Source organism: Chelmon rostratus, chromosome 6 (genome assembly GCF_017976325.1).
Source record: "Chelmon rostratus isolate fCheRos1 chromosome 6, fCheRos1.pri, whole genome shotgun sequence".
Classification (NCBI taxonomy): domain Eukaryota; kingdom Metazoa; phylum Chordata; class Actinopteri; order Chaetodontiformes; family Chaetodontidae; genus Chelmon; species Chelmon rostratus.
The window spans coordinates 71,016-85,154 of NC_055663.1; the positions used below are offsets into that span (position 1 = coordinate 71,016).

Below are 14,139 nucleotides of genomic sequence, written 5' to 3' on the forward strand. Positions count from 1 at the left end.
TAAACACTGCCAGTCACTCCATTAAATCAGTCTGTCTGCTATCTAAACAATGATGCTATACCATCTGTGGCCAGCTGGTTGGGTAAAGGCCCGGCTGCAGCTTATCATCAACGGGATCATTAGCTGGATAATCGACTGAACTGTCTGACACTCTCCAATATTTAACCTGCAGCTGTTTATCAGAAACGTATTTGCAGCAACGAATATGCATACAGTCTGCCCTGTGTGTCCTGTGATTGTAGTGGTATGGATGAGTTAATGGAGGAATTATCTCAGTGTACAAGGCGCGCCGAGGCCAGTGGAAGGATTTTAGAAAGCCACAGTGGACCTTCGGGCCTTGAAAGATTTCATTGTGAATTTGAATGAAGCAAAACAAGGCTGGCACAGTGTTTGGATTATAATTCATAGCCTTCAAAGTAGAATGAAAGAATTGTAGCACAAAATTCATAAGGAGGCTTCAGCTCTCCAGACACCTGTCTGTGTGACTGTCTGTCTGTCTGTCTGTCTGCATTGATTTAGCAGATTTAACCACTTGAAGTCCAGTGTTTACAGTATTTCCTCTCATAATTTTGTATATTTTTTTCCACACAATGGGTCAAATATTCAAAGACAGCAAAGCATTTGGATCAGCTGGAAGGTTCTTAATACCTAGGTGTAAATGTGGTGCTTCAGCATGACACACGGTATTGTATCTTGTGAAACAGTGGGTGGGTTTGAGCGGTGATTCTCTGAAAACAATAACGTTGTCAACATTTACATGAAGCATTATATTTTGAGATTCTCTGTCTCATCGCTTTCACTCCATTGACTGCGAACAGGAGATGTTGTGATGTTCTTGTTGTAATGGACACACTCTCTCTCTCTCTGTTCTTCAGCTCTAGGCAGTAATCCACCGTTCGAGCACAGCAACACACCCAGCGTGCAGGCGTGTCTGAGTCGGGCGGCCAGTGGGACGTCTAACAAGAGCAGGGGAGGGGTCAATGGAAGAGGCCCCGACAACAGGCCTCCGTCCCTGTCTAAACCACAAGGTACATAATGATAGCTCAGAACAATTCAGCCAAGCACTGCACAGCGTGAGGGTCAGCGGGCACAACAGTGTCTATCTATGATTCACATGTGAAGTCAGTGAGAAGGTATCGGCACACACATGCTAATTGTCTCAGGGTGACCTTCCTCCTGCGTTCATGTTGTCCCTCTATGTTTGCTTACTGTGTAGCTCTCTAGAAACACCACAGATTCTATAAATTCAGCCATGTCCTGGGACTTAGAGTATCACTGACCAGCGGTGGACGAAGTATTCAGATCTTTTACTTACGTAATAATATTATATCCACACTCTGAAAATAGTCCATTACAAGTAAAGTCCTGTGCTGAAAATGTTGCTTAATTGAAAGTATAATCAGGAAAATGTCCTTTACTTAATAAAGTATAAAAGTAATAAAGCCATTAAGGTACACAATGCAAATACGTTCCCTGTGACTGTTTATATATATTATATTATTAGATGATTATTACTCATTAGTGTAAATGCAGGATTTTAATGTTGCAGTTGATTGAGGTAGAGCTAATGTTTAACTATTTTGTACAGTTGCAGTCCTTTACAAAACCAATGAGGATTTTCATTATGGACTAATCAGCTGATCGGTTCCTCTATCAACAGATTGATTGTTTCGTTTGTAATAATTCTGAAAATAGTGAGAAATACCATCTTAATTACCCAGAGCCCAAAGTGACACCTTGACACCAATGTACAAAGTAACTGGCTACTAAAGTTTCCAAATGATTGTAGTGGAGTATAATATTTCTCTGTAGTGAAGTAAAAGTAGAAAGTAGCATTAAAAGACTCAAGTACGAGTATCTCAAAGAAGTACTTGTGATATACTAGTATAGTACTTGAGTAAATGTACTTAGTTACATTCCACCACTGCAGTATGGTTCCACACATGCTCAGTCAACCACAGGGAGAGTGAAAACAGGAATAGTTATATAAGCTGTCCTGGGATCAGTGAACTCTTTCCTTTTTTCTCTTTTTTTGAGCTGAGTAAATCATTCCACACAGATAAGAACAAAGACAACAGACAAAGACTCTTTCTGCTGCTGTAAATCATGCAGGACCTTCAATTCCCCGCACATGGTTTGTGATAAGAGTTAAACTGCTCAGTTAGTCTATGCTGAGCTGAGTTACTGCTTTGTTACATTTCACATGTCTCATACAGCTCAGTGTCCTGTGTGTGGTGTCAGTTGGGGTAGTTTATACCGCCCCCTTCAGGTCCAAATCCTCATTGCCGTGACATGTTCCCTGATGAGAAAAATCAAGGCAATCGTCTGCATCTAGCGTCTTCCACGATAGTCACTAATGTTCTACCTTTTCCTCTGCCTGCTCTCCAGTCCCTCCAAAGCCACTACACCTCCAGAGCCCAGTGACGGGCCTCTCGTCCCCACTGGGCAGCATCCAGAAACCACCACTTAGACTGGGCATGGAGGAGGGAGGAGGAGGCGGAGGGGGAGGAGGGGGAAGAGAAGCTGTGAACCGGGAGAAAGCCAGGGTGACACACTCCAAAGTCTCAGACCTCATCAGTCGCTTTGAGGAGAACAGGTACAGTAGGGGCTCTTTGCTTCCTGGTGGTGTGTGTGGTCCCCCTTCACAGAGAGAAACTATCAGGAAAGTTTGTGCAGGAAGAAGGTTGAGTTGAGTACGAGACTGGAGGGTTTGTGTGAGGAATTGCTCGTTTCGTTCACTGGCAAACTATGGTGTCATATTATTCAGTGAAAGTGGCTCGTCAATATTGCTCTCACTTGGGAAATTTCACCGATCACGCAGCCTGTGGCTGGCGTAGCAGTATCTACCGTGAATCATCTACGTCACTTAGTAGCTTTTGTAACCAAATGACCTCTTTCAGGCTGTTGCTGTAATCACAGTGGTGGAAAACTGTGTCTTTCCTAACGTTTCCTACGGCGGTTATTTCAAGGATGAAAAGCAGAAGTCCCTCGATCAAAGTCCTCGGCCTGACTCATTGATAGCAGCACAGGCGAGAGCTGTGGACAGAACAAGTGGAGATTAGCCTGTGCTCCACGAGCCAAGTGTTAGCGAGGGGATGAAAGGAGATTTGTACAGGCGAGGGGAAACACAGCTCGTCATTCTGTTGTGGGACGGGACTCGGTGTTGTGAGATGAAGCCTAGGAGAACGAGGTAGGATCTCTTTGACTCTCTCACCTTTAATGTCTCTACTTTGATCCCGTTGCCTCGTGGCGATTGAAGGATTGTTGCTGATTGTAATGCAGGACTACGTGTTTCCCCCCTTTTTTTTCTACATCCTGTTCTGTTCCAAGTCGTGTAAGTTTAGATTATGGCTGTGGCCCTGTCTGTGGGAGGGAGGCCTGTTGAGAGGCACAACAATGGTGCCCTTGTCCCAACCGCTCATACAGTAGAGCCCAAAAATATTCAGTCTGCAGCAGCGGCATGCAAACTAAGATTTCCCTGCTCATCTTCTCTGTGTAGCCTATTCCAACTCATCTCTGGTCTGGATCTCTGAAAGCAGATTTGCTAAATAAAGCAGAATCCCACACCTCTCATCACATTTTCTTGCACTGCAGTGAGCTCAGTCAGAGCAAATGGGTGTATTTTTTCATTCAGACTGCGCAGGGCTGTAGGGATTAGCCCTCTACCGGCCCTGGAACAGAAAAAAGAGAAAGGCCTGCAGCTTCCCAGAACAGAATTAGCCTACTAATATACTAATCTGGTTCACATGGCACTTGGCTGCCTTAAAGGCACCTTAAAGGACCGCTGCATGGCAAGTGAGGCTGTTCTTAATTTTTGTCTACTTCAGTTTTAAAACGCTGTCATGTAATGGAACACTTAGCGTGCAATTCATATGCAAAGAGGAACTGCTGTGGGCAATCACCTACACACTACAAAGTCAAGTTGCGCATGCCTTGTTCAGTAGTATTAAACTATATTTACCAATCGACATATTATTCAGTCTTCCTTTGGAAGGTATTGTCCCACGTCCACACACCTCAGGTGGCCGACAGCCCAGAAATGATTCATCTGTGGGGTTGCACCAGCCTGCTGTTGTTCCTCTATTTATACATACTTCCTGTTTCTGTCGGACAGTGACGCTAAGGCTAAAATTCACCTGCATGGCTGATGTTTTTCTGCATCAGTAAAAGTTAGATTATGGAGGCGCAATCGCATCTCTTGAGTCTTTTCTGCTGGAAATGGCGATGCTCTAAGGGCTAGAAGTTTTTCCCAGATCTGACGCGGGGCCAGTTTCACGACGGAGTTGAGCTCAGCAGAACTGAGCTAAGATGCAGTAGCTGCTGTAGGCTGCGGCTTGCTGTAAGACGGGGGGGTAGTTTACAGGGAAACAGCTGGACTGACTGACTACAGGATGTCGAGCAGATGAATGGTGACATTGTACGTGTGTGTGAATGTGTATTTGTGTTAATCTAGCTTCCATTCCTGTGCTGGTTTTCAAATTGTCTATTACAAACTGTTTTTTTCCATTTCATTCATGTTCAAGCAAAGAGCTAAAGAGATGTTCCAGCACAATATATAATATGGGTTCTCCTTGGAAGTAGGACAGGATCTATCTCTGGGGGTTAGTGTTGTACCTCCCCCGCTCCTCCTGTCCTCCTCATTACTGTGCCTCCATCTTCTGCTCACACACTAACACACACACACACACACACACACACACACACACACACACACACACACACACACACACACACACACACTTCCTCTGCATTACACCAGCTCTCAGCAGCCTCATAACACTGAAAGAAGTTTGTGCATCTCCAGTTTTATTTTTAACTCTCACACTCACGTGCAAAAGCTCTCTGCTTACCGTTATGTCTCACACTCCCTGATAAGCCTGCCAGCTTCGAACAGCTACTGAACACACTCCTGTAATCTTTTTTTTTTTGGTTAATTTTCTCTGTGCTCTTGTACTGACCGACTTCCTCCTTTGCCTTTTCCTCTGTTCCTCCAGCAGCACAGAGACCAAGAGAGACGGCTCACCGCTGAAACAGATCAGCAAGTCGTCCAACTGTAGCCCAGCTCACCGCGCCCACCAGAAGCAGACAGAGACCAGCGGGATTCAGGAGAACCACTCCTCTGCACCGGCCGTGCCGCAGGATGCCCACGAGCCGGCGTCTAACGGGGTGATAGCGCAGATGGAGCAGGACAAGAAGAAGGAGGACAAACAGGAGAGGAACAATGAAAGGGCGAGGATAGAGCCTGCCAGGCTGTTAAATGGAGATATGGGGGACGGCGGTGCGGAGCAGAGTGATGATCATTCACTTCCACACACAGGCAGGACTGGTACTGACAGCCACACTGAGAACGAGGACAGTGAGCACAGGAACGAAGAAGGGAGCTCAGACCATAAGGTGCGTGCATGTTTGCTGCTTGATTTTTTACTTTGATGCTGTTGCACTCGAGTTGTCTGTGTATTTCCATCCTTTGTGTCATGCATGTAGAGCCTGACAGAGCCTTGTCATCACTCTGGCTCTCTGAAAGACAAACCATCAGCATTTATTTAAGTTCTGGAGTTAGCATACAGTATATCTTCTCTTTGTATTGATTGGCACATAGCAACTTCTTAAATAATTACGTCCTTTCATTTGTGTTTTTGGCCTTTATTTATGCCTTTTGCATTGGTAGAACAAGCACTCAGATCCTTTACTTTAGTAAAAGTACCAATAAAACCATGCAGAAATACTCCAATCCAAGTAGAAGTCCTGCATTCAAAACCTTAAGTAAAAACACTGACGTTAGCAGCAAAATGTACTTAAGAGACTTAACATTGCACTCCTGTAACATTGTTGGATTCATGATGGAAAATTAAAAATTACCTGCAGGAAGTGAACACATCACATGCAAGCCTGCATGCTTGTACTTGGCAGATTTGTCGTTTCCCTCTGTGTGAGCCACAAAAACATGTGTGGCATATATTACAAAACTCACAACTTCTCTGACATTGCTCTTTGTTAAGTAGAGGTAAGACTCCTCTCATTTGATGAGTTGCTTACACAGACTTTTAGCCTATTTGGCAGGTACTCCAGCCCTCTCATGTTGTTGGTGCGTGCCATTTGAGTGAATGCCCTCTCATCACTACCAGCTGTTGTTCAACATACTACCACCTGCATTATGGGAGGAGAAAGAAGCAAACATAGCAGACATACCTGGCAGTCAGTGTTGCCAATCTTGTTGGGTGTTTTTATTTAGGAAGGTTGAAAATACAGGAAAATATAAAGGAAAATATTTAAATAATTTAAAAAGTACCTGTGTCCCTGAATTAGTTAAATATAATCTTGATAGTACTTAAGTACAGTATATGACTAATGTACTTAGTTACATTCCACCACTGGCCTTTTGCATTCATGTGAATCTGTATCACTCAGATGTGCTCTGTGTAAGCCTCCACTGACCAGTGTCTATTTGGAAAACAGGATGAACTGCATTCTTCTTCTTCTGAAGCATAGCATACCTGGAGAAATAATTTCTCACAAACCCAGCAGAGGACTAGTAACATCATAGATGTGTTGACAAAAGCATTATGTGGAAATGTGAGGCTGGGTGTTCTCAGGCCAACACTTCAGAGGCAGACACGGCTTCCTTGCAGTTATTTATTCAGCCGCCACTGTCATTGTCCCAGCGTGCGACATTTCATCGTATCAGTCTGTGTGTGTGATGTTTGTAGTGTAGTGTTTGTCATACTGATTGGCCTCCGACACAAAGCTCTTTGAGACATATTTGTGTCTGTGTTAGATTTGGTGTCATTTCCCTTATTCTATAATTTCATTTCCTGTTCAGAGAGCCTCTGCCTTGCCACAGCCCGGCGTCCTAGACACACACATCAGCACTACATGCTGCTCCATGCAGCAACAGTGGAGCAGCATCTAATAATGTAAGCTGCGCTCGAACAGCAGACGAGGCACTGAAGCGTTGAACCTGAGTCAGGACAATAAATGCACAATTTACAAGGAACGTTTTCTCATTGACATGCAGAAAAGGTTCCTCATCTGTTACTCTGTGATGGTTGTTTTAAACAGTGTGTGCTGTGAATCCGGTCTTGCATCATAAACCTGAACCAAACACAGGCTTGCTGAGGGACAGGAAACAAAAGACAATCATCTGGGAATGAATATTGAGTTCAATTCGATGCAGGAAAGACAGTGTGTCCCACATTACCTCCACTGGATGTGTTGAAAAGTTTCTAAGTCTCAATTTTTCTTTATCAATCGTAATTACTCATCATTAGGGAAGTATCAGAGTGGAAACGGTCATTTTTCAGACTGTGAACTGTGCGAACTGTGCTGCTGACTGTCTAGCTCAACAGAATAAGATCACTTTCACGCCTCGCTAATTCATTAATGATCACCACGCATGTAAAGACTTACAGTGCACGCTCTGCTTTCAGGAGACAAATGAACAGAAGCTGTTTAAGATTGCCAGCGAGCTCTTGCACACAGAGAAGGCCTATGTGGCGCGACTCAACCTGCTGGACCAGGTGAGGAACTCCATGTCTCCACTTCATTTCTGTTGACCACTGACCGTCACGTAGTAAAAGCTTTACATTACCCACACAAACCTTGATGGTAAAACAGCCCTTTTAACTTATTTGTTAATAATCTGTTCCATGTTGTGTACGCCTCTTCAGGTGTTCTGTGCCAAACTAATGGAGGAGGCAAATAAAGGGACTTTCCCTGTGGAGGTGGTGAAGAACATCTTCTCCAACATCTCCTCCATCCACCTCTTTCACAGCCAGTTTCTGCTCCCAGACCTGGAGAAGCGCATGGGAGAATGGTGAGCTTCAGCCTGGCATGAAATGATAAGAAATGCACCAGAGTTGCATATTACTCTTTAGCTGCCTTCACATTGTCTCTTTGTGCTGAAACCAGCAGAGTCTTTAAACCTGCAAATGTACTATACAGATTTTTAATTACACTGTACCAGCAACTTCAGGTGTCCCTATTACGGTTACCAAACTAACCCCCTCCCCCCCCCGCAGGGAATCCACACCTCGCATCGGAGACATTCTGCAGAAACTCACACCCTTCCTCAAGATGTACGCAGAGTACGTGAAGAACTTCGACAAAGCCATGGAGCTGCTGAAACAGTGGACTGATCGTTCGCCTCAATTCAAGGCCATCATTCAGGAGATACAGGTACCACCGACATAATCCAGTCCGGAAAAATGCACTCGTACTGTAGAAAGAAGACAGACTGTTGCTGAAGTGTTGCTCTACTGTGAAAAGCACCATTCTTGTGTTATTTCTGGACAGAGTCAAGAGGTCTGTGGCTTCCTGACACTGCAGCATCACATGTTAGAGCCTGTGCAGAGAGTCCCTCGCTACGAGATGCTGCTTAAAGACTATCTGAAGAAGCTGCCTCCAGACGACTCTGACAGACGAGATGCAGAAAGTTAGTGGAATTGTTCCCGCTCCCAGCCATTTTTATTTCACTGAGTCTATATTAAGATACCCCATCTTTTTTTCCCCCCAGAATCCTTAGAAATTATCGCCACAGCAGCTACTCATTCCAACAGTGCCATACGAAAATCTGTAAGTACAGATGTTTCAGACCAACAAAGAATCTCTACCACACATCAACACCCAGCTAAAACAAATGTCACTGTGGTCATTTAGGAGAATCTGAAGAAGCTGATGGAGATATACGAGATGCTTGGTGAGGAGGAGGACATTGTTAACCCCTCTAACGAGTTCATCAAAGAGGGCCACATCCTGAAGCTGGCCGCCAGGAACACCTCTGCCATGGAGCGGTACCTCTTCCTGGTGAGAGAAACTGTCCAGCCCTATAACGCTGTCTTATCTAATGAAGGACGCTGCAGGGAAATATGCTGTGGCGAGACTTCGCCTGCGCAAGTCCAATTGATACAAGTGAATCATTTCAGGGCAGGAACACCTCAGCATGAGGATACACCGGGGGCACATGAACAAATCTCTCAATTACTGAGATTGCCAGATGATGTGATTATGTTCTGGCTGTTTCTTATTAGCTTCAGACTGAATGTGTCCCATCGGTGTAATTCAGGTTACCTGCGGCGTGTGAGACTGCCCTCTTTGGAAGAAAACAATGCGATAAACATGAACTAGAATAGCACTAATCCATACTCACACACCGTTCTGCCATCAGTGCAACATTTTGTGCTTCTTTTGTTGCCAGTTCAACAACATGTTGCTGTACTGCGTGCCCAAATTCAGCCTTGGGGGGGCGAAGTACACAGTGAGGACGCGGATCGGCATCGACGGCATGAAGGTCCTGGAGACGACCAACGAGGACTACCCTCACACCTTTCAGGTGTCAGGCAAGGAGAGGACACTGGAGCTACAGGCCAGGTATATTTTATGCAGAAATATCAAACACAATGCAATAAAAACAGAAACATCCCAGCCCACAGAGAAGTATATAATTGTATGTAAACTGTATATGTTCATGTATATATAGAAGACCACCTAAATGAGCACACCCAAGCTCCATATTTAAATCTGTATATCTTTAAATAAACTCTTTGACCACGTGTAACTGCTACGTTGGTGTAACTTGGTATTAGACTGTCACATAAAGTTAAAGTTTTTTCGTTTTCAGTGTTTAAAACCTGTTCTGGATTTCCTCCTCAGCTCAGAGCAGGACAAGGCAGACTGGATTAAGGTACGTACATTATTTTCACATTTGATTACATCAGACGTGTTTGACGTAAACATGTGTTTGAAGGTGATGTAGAGTGGGTCACACATGGGTTCGATTCTCCTCCTTCAGGCTTTCCAGGCTACCATTGAGATCTTCCAGCAAAAAAACGAGTCGTTCAAGAACGCGCTGAAAGACGCGGAGGAAGTGTCGGTAAGGTTCATGTCATCTGCGCACACGGCTAAACCGTCGACGCATTTCTGCTCCGCCATGCTGACTGCGTGTTTTTATTTGAGTATAGAATGCAGAGCTGGGGAAGCGTGCTCCTCGCTGGATCCGTGACAACGAAGTGACAATGTGTATGAAATGCAAAGAGCCTTTCAACGCTCTGACACGGAGGAGACACCACTGCAGAGCCTGCGGCTACGTAAGTCACCCTGGTGGTGCCGTGTCATGCATAATGCATGAGCAGCAGGTAGATGACGGAGAGCATCAATAAGGGAAGCTCAGCGCAACAGCGAGAGTTCACAGCTGCACTTCAAATGTTGATTTTAAACACCAAGGATTCATAAAGACATGTAAAGAAAGAGCTCAGAAATGGATGAGTGTAGTCACTCTTGAATGAAACACCCGCTCCCTGATTTTTAACAGTCAGTTTTGAATCTTTTATGAAATACATTTGGGGAATTACGGTTATTATTTGGCTTTGAGTCAGGTTCGTCCATGTTAGTCACTGTCCTGTCATGTGTGTTTAGAGCTCAAAGATGCCGGCCATGTAACAGAAATGTCCCTCCTCCCTCTTCCCTCATTTACTGTCTGCTATCAATCACAGGCAAAATGCCCCAGAACTGCTTTAATAATTGAATAATATATTATCAAATGTTAATAGTTCCTACTGGCTGAAAATAGATATAGAAAACTAAATGATGCTCATGGATACTTTCTTTTAAGAAGTAGTGCATTAACTGTGAGAGTGATGAAGATCTTCTCTTCTTTCTTGCAGGTGGTGTGCTGGAAGTGCTCAGACAATAAGGTGCCGCTTGAATATGACGGCAACAAGACGAACAAAGTCTGCAGAGACTGCTTCTCCATCCTGACCGGAGAAAGGGTTGCCGAGGGCAAAAAGAAGGGCATCCTGGAGGTGAGGAGGATGTTTTGATACGCACACAAATACACATCCCGCATTAGGATTTTCTAAATAAAGAGATGACTGAAAATAGAAATTCATGTGTCACTTACTCAGTTTTCAAGTAGCGCTGCTATGTTGATTTCCCCCCCGTGCAGATCGAGGCGGCTCAGTTCACAGGCAGCAGCATCATGTGTGGCTTCCTGCAGTACTGTGAGAAGAACAAACCTTGGCAGAAGGTGTGGTGCGTTATCCCCGAGAAGGAGTGTCTGGTGCTCTATCTCTATGGAGCTCCGCAGGTAAATCACCAAGAACATGAAGCAAAAAATGTCATTACCCATATTCATCTGAAATCCATCCATAGAGATTCCAATCTGCTCATCCCTGACCCCTCTCCTCAGGACGTGAAGGCCCAGTGTACGATCCCCCTCCTGGGCTACTCTGTGGATGACAGTGCCAGGCCCACGGACCCTCCGGCCAGCTTCCGCCTCTCTCAGTCCAAGTCCATCCACAACTTTGCTGCCGAAAGCGAGGAGCTCAAGCAGCGCTGGCTGAAGGTGATTCGCGTGGCAGTGACGGGAGAGGTGCCAGAGTGCCCTCAGACCAACGACAGCAGTGCCAACATGATGGACAACAACAACACACAAGAAGCAGGTACTGATGGCACATAAGGGTGCAAGCAAACTGCTGCTGGACTGCTCAAGAAAGACAATATGTGCCGACATGTGCTGCACGCACAGAATACAAATGCACACTCTCCATGCTGTCCTTAAATCTGAGTCTTAAAGACAAGGTGGTAAAATCAGTGCTGGATAAGATGTCTTTCCTTGCCACGCTCCCGTTTCTTCATGGATTTCCTCCTAAATTCACACAGAAACCTTTGATTCACTGCTAGAGCTGTGCTGGATTACTAAAGGACATGTCTGGTACAATCAACACTAGAGCAAAGAGGCCTCAGGATTGATCAACTTCTAAAGGACAGCTCAGACTCTGTCTTCATAGACTCTTAATCTGCGTCAACTCCTCTTGAGCCAGTGGACTACCACAGATTTATGCCCCGTACAGGATGTGAAACAAAGCAAACTGGTCCAAACTGGTGCTGTAACTCAACTCTCTGAACCTGTACAGTATATATGTTTTGTTTTATTTCTTTTCAGTAAGCAACAATAGTGTTTTCATGTACAGAAATCAGTCCGAAACTTTGTTTTGCTAACATAGAAAACATTTAAGATAAAGTATTTACAGAATTCCAAAATTCTTTGGTTGAGAATATGGTTCCGAAACAGGGAAAATCATGTGGAAGGATAATGATGGTCCCACCTCCCTCTCTCATCCCTCAGTGAACATTCATCAACAGTCTAATCAAACTCTGGATGCACGTTGGCACATTTATCAGCTTTGCGATTGATTGCACCTGTCCTGTGTTTTCTATGAAGCAAAGGAACGAATTTGCAAATCAGACCAGTGTTAAACTTGAAATATGACAACCATAGGAGAAACTGACAGCTTCATGTGGTGCTATGTCAGTGGGCGATATGGATAAAATCTTCTGTCATTAGGTCATATATATATATATATATATATATATATATATATATATATATATATATATATATATATATATCCCAAATTATATCCCAAACCATTTCTAGATAAAATAACCAGATGTGAATGTCTGCTTGTGGCTGGTCACCTGACAAATGAAGGTGCTACATCACATTGATGTAAACATCCTGTAAATCCATTAATACAATCAGTCAGTCCTGCTCATCGACTTTCAACATTACCCACAAGGCAACCAAAGCTGTACAATAGGCGCTCCAGCAGTTCAGTTCTCAGTTTAACTCTCGTGTGAGTTTGGAGAATTGCAGTTTTTTAAAAGCGGTCTAAATTGAAGCAGCAAAGGCTGAGATGTAAGCCTAGCTTCAAATACGCTGGTTCCTACAACTCACATCATGCAGCTCAACAGCGACTTACATTCCCAGCCTGTTAAATCCCCGGGGCTGCTTTCCAAAATACAGACTTTTTGTTTTTAGAACGCACTGTTGCATGCAGTATCCAAGCAGGTGGGACTCTGCTCTCAGCAGCTCATCCTCTGCTGCTCAGAAGACTGTTGGTCAAAACAGTTAGAAAAGCACACTGGCTTGCATGCTGCAAAATGTGACCAGATGCAGTAGGATTTCGTAAATAGTATGGTAGTATGGGTATTGGAACGCAGAGCAGGTCATATATCTAAAGTCTCTCTTTTCCCACAATTTGAACACTCCCTGCAGAGCCTCAGAGGACATCACACAGCTTGAGTCATACTCTCCATGACAAGTAAACTAATTGTGTGTAAAATCAGTGGAATGGCACAACTGAACATGGCCTGAATTCTGATGAATCTCAAATCAGTGATCTGGTATTGTCATACATTGTCCAACCCTGTGGCCCTGACAGTGCTGTTTGTATTTAAAACTGAGGATGGATGGTAAATGCACATCCAACTCCAGGAAAGTCATGGACCTTATTTCATGTGGAGAGAGATGAGCGGGGATCATTGTTGTGTCTTTGTTTGGCAGGGTTTTCTATTCAGATGCAACTGCAGCACAATCACAGACGTAGCAAAGCTGGTGCAAGAAATGTAAATGTGTTTTTAATGCTGTAATTAATTTTATTATTTAAAGTAATTTATAGAGTATGAGGCGCATGATCTGTTAAAAGTAGCACAAAGTCGTTCCAGGGTCACTGTCAACTAAGAAGTGCAGTAGATAAATGTTTTTTTTTTTTTCTGAGCACAGATTTTTTTTCCACTAACTCAAACACGTCACCTCAGTTCTTCAGCGTGGCGTGGACCAGTCGTGGCGCTGGACGGGCCGTGTTCAGTCACATGGTCTCCCCACGATCTGAACGCTGGTGCTCAGTCGCTCCCTCTGAACTCTTTCCCCTCCTCAGTATTCTAAATAAAAAACAAGAGAACCACTCTTTCCTGTCTGTAAAATCTGAATGTATCTCCAGATGTTTTTTGTGTCCTCTCATTCTCCTCCCCAAAGTTTGAGAATCTACGCACTTTACAGTCTTATAAAGTGTACCTTCAAAGAAAATAAAACCAGATTAAATATGGTTTATGTGGGTCTAGCTTGTTTGTAATGTTATATTATTGTTTGAATGACCTAACCTGCAATGTCTTATCAAAGCAGTCTAACACTTCTGGTCACACCGGTCATTGTGATGCTACTTTCACAACAAAATGTCATGTTTTGGTTCCTTCTTTTGCTTCTCCTGATATGAAGCTTTTCACAGTGAGTCACCCTAGACACGCATGTAAACATAGGTGAAGTCAGTAGCTGCTGTTTGTCAGATGTGGTCCACAGTCTGA

At 44.1% G+C, this 14,139-nt stretch overlaps 1 protein-coding gene across 6 annotated transcripts in view; it reads left to right on the plus strand.

The window, feature by feature from the left end:
• Positions 1-13,883, plus strand: part of fgd4a (FYVE, RhoGEF and PH domain containing 4a) — a 54,753-nt gene extending 40,870 nt beyond the window's left edge. For 5 of the 6 annotated variants that reach the window (XM_041939386.1, XM_041939389.1, XM_041939391.1 and 2 more), the window contains 16 exons: positions 876-1,028; positions 2,389-2,596; positions 4,995-5,394; positions 7,428-7,517; positions 7,668-7,813; positions 8,019-8,175; positions 8,293-8,431; positions 8,513-8,571; positions 8,656-8,802; positions 9,194-9,366; positions 9,649-9,679; positions 9,788-9,868; positions 9,957-10,082; positions 10,659-10,796; positions 10,940-11,080; positions 11,183-13,883. In XM_041939386.1, coding sequence (XP_041795320.1) covers positions 876-1,028; positions 2,389-2,596; positions 4,995-5,394; positions 7,428-7,517; positions 7,668-7,813; positions 8,019-8,175; positions 8,293-8,431; positions 8,513-8,571; positions 8,656-8,802; positions 9,194-9,366; positions 9,649-9,679; positions 9,788-9,868; positions 9,957-10,082; positions 10,659-10,796; positions 10,940-11,080; positions 11,183-11,452 — 2,459 coding nt within the window. In that variant the 3' untranslated portion in view covers positions 11,453-13,883. The remainder of the gene's footprint in view (positions 1-875; positions 1,029-2,388; positions 2,597-4,994; positions 5,395-7,427; positions 7,518-7,667; positions 7,814-8,018; positions 8,176-8,292; positions 8,432-8,512; positions 8,572-8,655; positions 8,803-9,193; positions 9,367-9,648; positions 9,680-9,787; positions 9,869-9,956; positions 10,083-10,658; positions 10,797-10,939; positions 11,081-11,182) is intronic. The other variant, XM_041939387.1, reaches the window with a different exon arrangement.
• The last annotated feature ends 256 nt before the right edge of the window (positions 13,884-14,139 follow it).